The 9,534-nt window shown below is 65.0% G+C and overlaps 1 protein-coding gene across 1 annotated transcript; it reads left to right on the plus strand.

The window, feature by feature from the left end:
- Positions 1–16: 16 nt before the first annotated feature.
- Positions 17–8,480, plus strand: CTSD (cathepsin D). The gene is made up of 9 exons (XM_087822467.1): positions 17–133; positions 1,896–2,055; positions 3,785–3,908; positions 4,491–4,609; positions 5,793–6,022; positions 6,760–6,882; positions 7,241–7,385; positions 7,469–7,567; positions 7,651–8,480. The coding sequence occupies exons 1-9, from the start codon at positions 66–68 to the stop codon at positions 7,816–7,818; spliced, it is 1,236 nt and encodes a 411-aa protein (XP_087678593.1). The 5' UTR covers positions 17–65; the 3' UTR covers positions 7,819–8,480.
- Positions 8,481–9,534: the final 1,054 nt, after the last annotated feature.

The raw sequence follows: 9,534 nt of genomic DNA on the forward strand, positions 1-9,534 counted from the left end.
CGCCGTCATCCCGACTATTAAGCCCGCGACCTCGCTCCGGCTGCTCCGACCCGGCCGCCGCCGCCATGCAGCCCCCCAGCCTGCTGCTGCTCACGCTCGGCCTGCTGGCCGCGCCCGGCGCCGCGCTCATCAGGTGAGGCCGCGGTGACCCCCGGCGCCCGCGCCCCCTGCGCGCCCCCTGCGCCCCGCGAGCCGGGGTCCCGCGCGGCCTCCTGCGAGGATCCCCCACCCTCGGGCGGGGCGCGCGCTCTGCGGGCGCAGGGTTCGCTCAGGGCCCCTCCCGCGCCGCATCCGCGTGGGGGTCGGAGGGAGGGCGGCCGTGACCCCGGGGGACCCAGCCTCCCCAGGACCCGTGGGACGGCGGGGCGCCTGTGTCAGGGCCCCCGTGTGGAAGTCGGGAGGCCCCGGGTGGTGGCCCGGAGGCCCCTGAGCTTGGGCAAGTCGTGTTCCCGCCTGGAGCTGCGCTTTGCCACCTGTGACAGGGCGCACCTTCCCCTAGTCTGTCACCTGGAACCTGACCACCGGCCGTGGGCTCAGAGACCCTTGGGGCCACCCTAGGAGTCCAAGTGCCCAAGAGGCAGGAAGGGAATTAGCTTTTGGAGAGGGTCCGGGTGAGTGGCCTCAGGCCCTGGAACCTGCACCCCTATGCCAGGTGAGGTCACCGACGGCCGGGCCTGGACTAGGCTGTGCCAGGCAGGCTGAGAAGGGTCCCCTCACCCCCCATTCTCCCATCCTTTCCCAGCAGGCCCACCCTTTTATGCTTCTGCCCCCACCCATCCCCAGGGGCCTTTGTCTCAGGCCTGGGCAGCATTCTTCCACCTCTGCTGTGGGCCTTTTGCCCGTGGGCAGGTGGGTGAGGCCATAAGGCTGAGGAGCTGGCTGGGGGCCCAGTGGGGCTGAGCCTTGCCAAAGGGCTGCCCTGCGTGGGCTTCTCTGTGGGCTGTGTCCTGGGGGTGAGTAGCCCCAACTGGATTAGTTGTGGGGAGCAGCTGCAGGCCTGAGCCTGCCCCAGCCCCACCCCCACCCCCACCCACAGACCTCCCCCCAGGAATAGAGAGCAGTGGGGGAGGGAGCCTGGGAACTCTTGGGGGGCAGCTGAGCCAAAGCCCCTCGCACCACCCAGGTGCTGTGGGACTCATGGTGCAGCTCCCTGGATTACTAGAGGGCACATCCCTCCCCCACCAGGCAAGAACCTTGCGAGGCTCTCCCAGCCTACCAGCTCTTAGGCTGGAGCCCCACTTTCTTGGGGCACGCCCTTGGCATGCTAGAAGTAGCCAGCCATCATCTTGAACTCCCGAATCCCAGGCTGGGAAGACCTCTCACCCCAGTGTTACCCTTGCTCGGGTGTCCTCTCTTGCCACGCCCCCTGCACCATGGCAGCAGGGAGCAAGCTCAGACCCAGGGGAGCCAGGGACCCCTCACTCTGCCCTCATGGCAGAGCCCCCTGCGCAACACAACCAGGACACCTGACCTCAGCCCTCTGTGCCCCCCTGCTAGCCGGGACCCCCCTCTCTGGGTGCAGGCCTAGTCCTCGGGGTCTGTATCTCAGTGAGGAGAGAGTGACAGGTCAGCAGCAAATGGTGGAGGTCACTGCAGTGTGGGGCGAGGGCGATGGAAGGAGACAGGGTGATGTGAAGGGTGACTGACGGTGGTCAAGGAGGGCTCCTCAGAGGTGGTGGCACTGAAGTCCAGTCTGATGCCAGGAGGTGGCCATTCCAGGGAGGACAGAGAGAAGACGAGGGGGGGTCTTTGAAGCCTGTGGTGGCTGAGGAGGGAGAGGAGCAGGCACCAGCTGCCTCCAACTGGGATGCTTGGATGTGGGTGGGGAGGGCCCAGGGGGGAGGGGAGGCGAGCCGAGCTGCACCCTAAGGAGCCCTGACCCCTCCTCTCCACAGAATCTCACTGCACAAGTTCACATCTATCCGCCGGACCATGTCGGAGGCGGGGGGCCCCGTGGAGAACCTGATCGCCAAGGGCCCCATTTCAAAATATGCCCAGGAGGTGCCCGCTGTGACCGGGGAGCCCGTCCCCGAGGTGCTCAAGAACTACATGGATGTGAGTGTCTGGGCAGGGTGTCCGCTTGGGGCAGGGCCAACTGACCGGAGACACTGCTTTAGGGAAAGTTCTGTGTGAGCTGGGGTGTATTTTGGCAAAATGCTCTTGCTTTCAGCAGCCAGCAGTGTTGAGCCCTTACCTGTGCTGGGGGGGGGGCTTCCACTCGGCCACACCCCCTATCAGGTGGTGGACTCGCACCGCTGGGGTCTGCACAGCCCAGGGCTCTCCTGCCTGGCTGAGAGGGAAGGTTGGGGTGGCCTCAGCACCCCTGAGGCATCTACTCCTGTGAGCCACTGACCGTGGGCTCCGAGCTGGGTGGGTGTCTCTCCCCAAGGCCAGCCTGGGGGAGTAGGGACAGTGTCACCCTCTGCAGATGAGGGAGCTAGTCCCAGGGCCACTGGCTGGGTGTGGAGGAGCCTAGAATCAGACACAGGCCTGCCCCTCCAGGGAGGCTGCTGTGGGGGCCCTGGGGGTGCTGGAGTTGGGTATCTGGGCTTGCCTGCTAGGGCGTAACTAACTGCCTTGGAGCCTGTGTCCCTGCCCAGCCTGCAGGGAGCCCTGGGGCAGCCTGTGACCCAGGCTGTGCCACCGCTCCTTGAGCTGGATAGAGGCTCAGAGGTGAAACATTCTGAAAGGCACACAGCCAGCAGGGGCCCGTCAGCCTACTCCCAGCTCTGGGGACATCCTCTCTGTGCGCCCCACCGCTGAGCCTTAGGGAGCCAGCCTCTCGCTGCCATCCAGCCTCTGGGGCACCTGGGACTGGGACAGGTGGCTGTGTCCTCTGTCCTGACTGGCTGGAGCCCCGGCCATGCTTGGAAGCCAGAGCCTAACAGGCATGTGACTGAGCCAGTGGAGGGGGGCCGTCTGCCCAGGTCAACTGACCAGTTCCTGAATTTCCTCAGTGCCCACACGCTCGGATATTTGCTGAGTCATCCACCACCCCCAATCTGAGCACTTCTTTTGGGTCATGAGTCAGCAGCTGCTGGTCCTCCCTGGAGCCAGGCAGCCAGGGAGAGATGCCCCAGGGGGCTGGTGCCAGACTCCAGTGGCGACTGGTGTCTCAGGCTCCTTCCCGTGATGGGGCGGGGCGGTGCCAGGCAGGCAGGGCCCAGGTGACCCCAAGCTCAAGAACGCCCATACTCTGACCCAGGAGAGGGCCAGGAATGGGGCTTCCCTTTGAGGCTCAGAGGGGCACATGCCCCCCTCATGTTCAATGGAGCACCCCCAGCTGTCCCTGCTCCCCATGTGCACAGATGGGGAACCAACCCCCAGAATAGTGATCCTCCAGGGTGTCCCTCCTCCCCTAGGCCATCCGTACTCCTCTACCTGGGAGCCCTCCAGGCTTGGCCCCATGGGGCAGGGGCAGGGTAGGAACTGAGGCCCCAGAGTCAGGTCCTGACTTGGTCCCTACCCTGGAGAGGCAGTCTCTCCCCTTCGGGGCCTCTGGACCCCTGGACCACAGAGGTCCTTTTGGCCTGAGGCTTAGGTGGTAGGCAGAGCCAGTCCTGACTGACTGACCCACTGGTTTCACGTTTCAAATGGGGAGGGGGGAGTCTTCCCTACTCTCACCTTGGTCAGTGGGGGGGCTATACCCCGGGGTCTGGGGGTGGCAAGTGGCTGTGAACAGCCTAACGGGTCCTGGCTCTCAATACAGCTGGTGGCTTCTCTGGCCCAGTGGGGAGGTGGGGTGTCCCTCCCCTGGCCCTGATAGACCCTGCCCTCTCCCCAGGCCCAGTACTACGGGGAGATCGGCATCGGGACCCCCCCACAGTGTTTCACTGTCGTCTTTGACACTGGCTCCTCCAACCTGTGGGTCCCATCGATCCACTGCAAACTGCTGGACATTGCCTGCTGTAAGTCCTTCCCGTCCGTCCTGCCTGAGCCCCCACTGTTCTCTAGCCTGGGAGCGAATCTGAGGGGCCTGACCCCAGCTCTGCGCTGCCGGCTGCCCGGGAGCTAGCAGGGAGGTCGGGGCCCTGGGGAGGGGTACGCAGCCCTCGTTCACCTCACACCCACGGCGTTGGGGGCTGCGGCCCAGCCTCCCCCGTCCCCTCTAGTCCTGGCAGGTGGCTGTAGGCTAGATGCTGGGGAGGAGGGCAGCTGAGGCCCTGCCTGGGCACCTGGGGCCCTGCCTGGGCACCTGGGCAACATGCGGCTCCCAGTTCTTAGACACACCAGGCAGCTTCAGCCCCAGGGCACTGCTTTCTGGGCAAACCTGTTCCTGCCAGCCTGGTTTCTCAGGGCTGGGCCCATGGTAGCCAAAGATGGAGCCAACCATGACCACCCACCCGCGAGTTGAGACCAAGGCTGGGTGCTGGCCCACTGTCCCCGGCCCTTGGGAGGGCGGCTGGGTGGCTGGGGCCTGGCAGGGGCAGGGTGGGAGTCGAGGGTCAGAGGGCACGGTGGCAGCAGGCTGACGGCTCCCCGTGGCACAGGGATCCACCACAAGTACAACAGCGGCAAGTCCAGCACATATGTGGAAAACGGTACGGCCTTCGACATCCACTACGGCTCGGGCAGCCTCTCCGGGTACCTGAGCCAGGACACCGTGTCGGTGAGTCTGTCCCCCGCCCGGCGCTCACTGTGGTGGGGATTCTCCTTCTGTGTGTGACCGGGCTCGGGCACCCTCAGCCCCATCCCAGGGCGGGGGTCTTGGCTGGCTTGCTGAAGGGGCTGTTGAGTTGGGATGGCCAGCAGCTGCCAGCCGAGCAGAGGCCTGGAGGTGAGAAAAAGCCCAGAGTGCTCAGCAGTGAAGGGACAGCAAGTGTGGACAGGGACTGGGAGCCCACCCAGCCGAGTGCAGGCCCGGGGGTCGCCAGGAGGGTTAGAAGGAGAAGGTGGGGCAGGGAGCGGCTGGCCTGGCGAGGGTTTGGACACCTGAATAGTCCCCAAGGCCGGGGCACACAGGTGCAGGTCTGGGACCAGGACCTGCGGAGTGAGTAACGGGGAGGCCCCCACCCAGGCTCCTGGCAGGTGCACCCCTGGGAGGACTGGCTTTCATTCTGACGCTTGGGTTTGAGGTGCCAGCTGGGTGCTCCGGGCCAGCCCTGGGGGAGCTCCCTGCAGCTGGTGAGGCTTAGGGAGGGCAGAAGAGTGGGGGAGCCCCTGGGGCAGCCGACAGAGGGTTATCTACAGAGCACACAAGGGGGTAGAGCTGACTTGGGGCCTGGCCCGGGAGATCTGGGGGAGTAAAGAGCAGAGAAGATGGTCCCCCCCAGCCTCAGCGTCTGGAGGCACAGGGAGGCAGCAAGCCTCCTGCAGGTCTGTCCCTCATCCGGGCGACAGGTGGGCTCGGGGAGCATGAGGACCAGCGGGCTCCTTCCCACGGTGCTTCAGCTGCTTGTGGGCTGCCCTCCTCCCCCACCCCGTCTCTGCTGGGCGCCCCCCGAGTTATCTCCGGGCCCGAAGCAGGATGTGGCCCAACACGCTCCCCTCCTCCGGTGTCACCCGCACGCGCACAGCCGTTTGTCCCCACATCCTGCTCTGTCGGCAGCCTTGGCCCAGCGGGGGAGGGGGAGCGTGGCCTTGACTCTGGGGGGGGTCGGGTCATAGGGTCTCAGTCCCCTGGGCCAGCCCGAGGACTGTCCCACATGCCAGGTGATGGGCAGTGACCAAGCTGGATTTTGTAGCTGTGGCCACCCACACTCGGGGTCCATGGGGACAGCCCATCTGGGGCCCAGGGGCTGGCTCACTGGTCCCTGTGACCCACTGACCCCCCCCCCACATACGGCCCACAGGTGCCCTGTAAGGTGGATGTGTCCGCCAGGGGCAGTGGCATCAAGGTGGAGCGGCAGGTCTTTGGGGAGGCCACCAAGCAGCCTGGCGTTACCTTCATCGCGGCCAAGTTTGACGGCATCCTGGGCATGGCCTACCCCCGCATCTCCGTCAACAATGTGGTGCCCGTCTTCGACAACCTGATGGACCAGAAGCTGGTGGATAAAAACATCTTCTCTTTCTACCTGAACAGGTGGGTGGGCCGGGCCCCCGTCTCCCCGTAGCCCAGCCGTGCTAAATGCAGGGGGGAGCGGGTGCAGCTGCGGCGGTCATGTGTCCTCCCTGTGGGCGCTGGGCCACAGCCCCTGGCACCTGGCTGAAGGCAGGTACAGCCGCCCTTCCCAGGAGGAGCCAGCACCCCCGAGAGAAGGCTGTGTCTCCCCATGGGAGGCGCTTGGGCCGTGTGGCCAGAGTCTTGGCTTGGTGGGCCTTGTTGCTGCGAGAACCAGATCTGGGTCTGGTGATGGGCAGATGTGGCCCCTGGGTTGCTAACAGTCCCGAGGGTACAAGGCCATGAGCCCCGGGGCAGGAACGAGCTGGCTGAACTCTCAGGGTTGTCAGTGTCTCCTCCTGGAAGCCCTCCTTGGTTCCCTTCCCTATCTGTCCCCCAGCCTGACCCTGGCTGTCCTCAGCTGGCAGGCCAAGAGGCCCTGATGCCCAAGCATGGTATCTTCTGCTGGGCACAGGGCTTGGCCTGCAGTCCACACAGGGTATAGGGTCGGAGCCCCTCCCCTGGGGGAGAAGGAAGATCCATTTCTTCTTGTGCCCCTTCTGGGTCCTTCCATCAGTATGGGCTCAGGAAGGCCCTGGCTCTCGCAGGCCTCTAAGGTTGCCCCACCTACCACTGACCTCTGACCTCCTGGCTCCACCCCGTCCTCAGGCTGGACGTAGGGTGGGCAGGAGGCTGACTGTCCCTCCTTTTCCTCCCAGGGACCCTACTGCGCAGCCAGGAGGTGAGCTGATGCTGGGTGGCATTGACTCCAAGTACTACAAGGGCTCCCTTTCCTACCTCAACGTCACCCGCAAGGCCTACTGGCAGGTGCACATGGACCAGTGAGTGCCCGCTGAGCCCTCGCCCGGCTCCCTGGGGCTGCAGTGGGCTTTCTCCAGCTGCCCATCAGCAGGCCCTCAGGGTGGCGACCGGCCTGGTGGGGGTTGGGAGGGAGTGGTGACAGTGGGACGGGCCTGGACCCTGTGCCCCGCTGGCCCTGGGCGCCTCTTGTCCTCTCCTGGTGTCATCTCCACGTGGCTGTGCAGTGGCTCTGAACCTACGCGTGGCTGCTGGGTCCTGGCACCAACTCTGCTCAGGGCCCAGTCCTGAGAAAGGAGGAGAGAATGTCCTGCCAGGGCTGCAGCTGGGCACGGTGGGGGCTCCCGGGGACCCTGGCAGACACGCCCACTTCCCCTGTAGGGTAGACGTGGGCAACAGCCTGACCCTTTGCAAGGATGGCTGCGAAGCCATCGTGGACACGGGCACCTCCCTCATTGTGGGCCCCGTGGACGAGGTGAAGGAGCTGCAGAAGGCCATCGGGGCCGTGCCCCTCATCCAGGGAGAGGTGAGTGGGACAGGAAGGGCCGGGCGGGTGGGGCCGGGTGCCCAGGCTGCTGTCCCTCCCCCTGACACTGCCCGCTTCTTCAGTACATGATCCCGTGCGAGAAGGTGTCCAGCCTGCCTGAGGTCTCAATGAAGCTGGGGGGCAAAGACTACAAGCTGGGCGCTGAGGACTACACACTCAAGGTGGGGGACAGGGCTGGGGAGTGGGGGTGGAGGCCCAGGCTGCTGGCTGGCTGGCTGGCTGGTAACACTCTGGCCCCTTCCAGGTGTCACAGGGCGGGAAGACCATCTGCCTAAGTGGCTTCATGGGCATGGACATCCCCCCGCCTGCTGGGCCGCTCTGGATCCTGGGCGACGTCTTCATTGGCCGCTACTACACCGTGTTTGACCGTGATCAGAACCGCGTGGGCCTGGCCGAGGCCGCCAGGCTGTAGCTGCCCGCCGCTGGCAGGAAACGAGAATCAGAGGAGGCGGTGCCCGCCCGCCCTCCCAGCTGCCCCCCACACACACTCACACTCACACACTCACTCACCTGTGCACAGCCGTCTTTCTAGGCAGCTGGCATGACAGGCGCCGTTTGTTCTGTGGTTTTCCCTTCCCTGGTTGCAGAATGCTGCCTGTCTGTCTGTCTGATGAAGGAACGGGGCCCAGGCAGCCAGTCGGCTTGTTAGGGCTCAGAGCCCTTGCACTGACCTGGAAGACACTGCTCGGCTCAGCAGCCATCTGGTGTATGTCCCAGGATTCCCTCTCCCCGACCAGGTTTCCTGCCCCAGCCTGGGCCTTGGGGTGCTGGCTGCCCGGGCGGTGCCTCTGGGCTGAGCCCCCGCCCTGCACCAGGCTGCCCTCCTGGTTCCTTCTCTACTCAGCCTGGGCCTGGAGCTGGGCACCGCTGCCCCCCCTCACCCGTTCGTTTGTCTCAGGCCCAGCAAAGAAGGGCCAGCTGAGGCCCAAGGACCAGCAGGAAGGAGCGGGAAGGGAACAGAAGCGAGCCCTGTGAGGCCTTTAGGTCATCCTGGGGCCTGACGCCACTGGGAGAGCATGGACTCCCCTGGGGTGGGGCGGGAGGGGTGCTGGCACCGGCCTTCCCTGAGGCTGCCCCTTCTGGAGTGGCCGGGAGCCAAAGTTGACATGAAAATAAAGTTGTTGGGGCTCTCTCTTTGTGTGGGCATGTTTTGTGCTTGGTGAGGCAGGTGGGTCTAGACTGGGCGTGGGGAGGGGCTGGGAGATGCCGGCATTTTGGGGGCTTGGGGAGGGGCACTCTTTGGAGATGCCCTGCAACTGGAACCGTGGAGGCTTGAGCTAGCTGCCCTGCCACATGGCTGGCGGGAGCTGGCTTGTACCGAGGCCTAGAGCAGTGACCAGCAGGATGTGGCCTGGGCCTGAGGCCGCAGGGTGGGGCTAGCAGGCTTTCTGGTGAGCGCCAGACTTTCCTGGACATGTTCCTGCCCTGGGAGGAGACCCCAGCAACAGGGCCCCCAGTGTTCCCCAATACCCCTGCACACCCCACTTGGGCCTAGGAAGGGAGCCTGTGTGGGGGCAGCCTGCCTCCCAGCTGGGCTTGTTGCCAGCTCAGGAAGCGGCCTCTCCATGTGCATCCCAAGCAGTGTTGGGCCCACCTGGGGACCCGGGATCACAGGGCTCAGGGAGCCGAGTTAGGAATCCACCCCCGCACCCCAATTATGGCCTCTATGGAGGAGTCAGGGGCAGGAACATTTGCCCAGGTGCTACTGTACAGCCAGGAGATTTTGAGGGATGAGTAGGAGTCTGAACACCTGGTGATGGGGCAGGACTCCCTCTGGGACTCTTGGCTTGGAGCCCAGCCCCGTCAGGTGTAGGGTTGGGCACATGTGGCATTTGTAACTGTCCCGGTTCCTTTTCAGCCTGCAGGGCTTTGGCTGCCTTGGGCCTGGGAGACAGCACCCCAGAGCCGAGCCTCGGTGGCATCTTCTCTAAAGAACATTTAACCAGAACGGCAAGGCAGCCAGCAAATACATGCCCAGTGTTCTCTGCACATGAAACATGAGCAGGGGACAGGAAGGCTCTGCAGCGCCTGGCAGGGCTTCTGGGGAGACAGTGTCATCATAGCCTTTGTTCACTGAGAGGCTGAGGGCAGAGCCTCTGGGAGGGAGGTGGCCCCTCTGCCCTCGCTC

Source organism: Miniopterus natalensis, chromosome 11, assembly GCF_054644295.1.
Source record: "Miniopterus natalensis isolate mMinNat1 chromosome 11, mMinNat1.hap1, whole genome shotgun sequence".
Lineage (NCBI taxonomy): Eukaryota > Metazoa > Chordata > Mammalia > Chiroptera > Miniopteridae > Miniopterus > Miniopterus natalensis.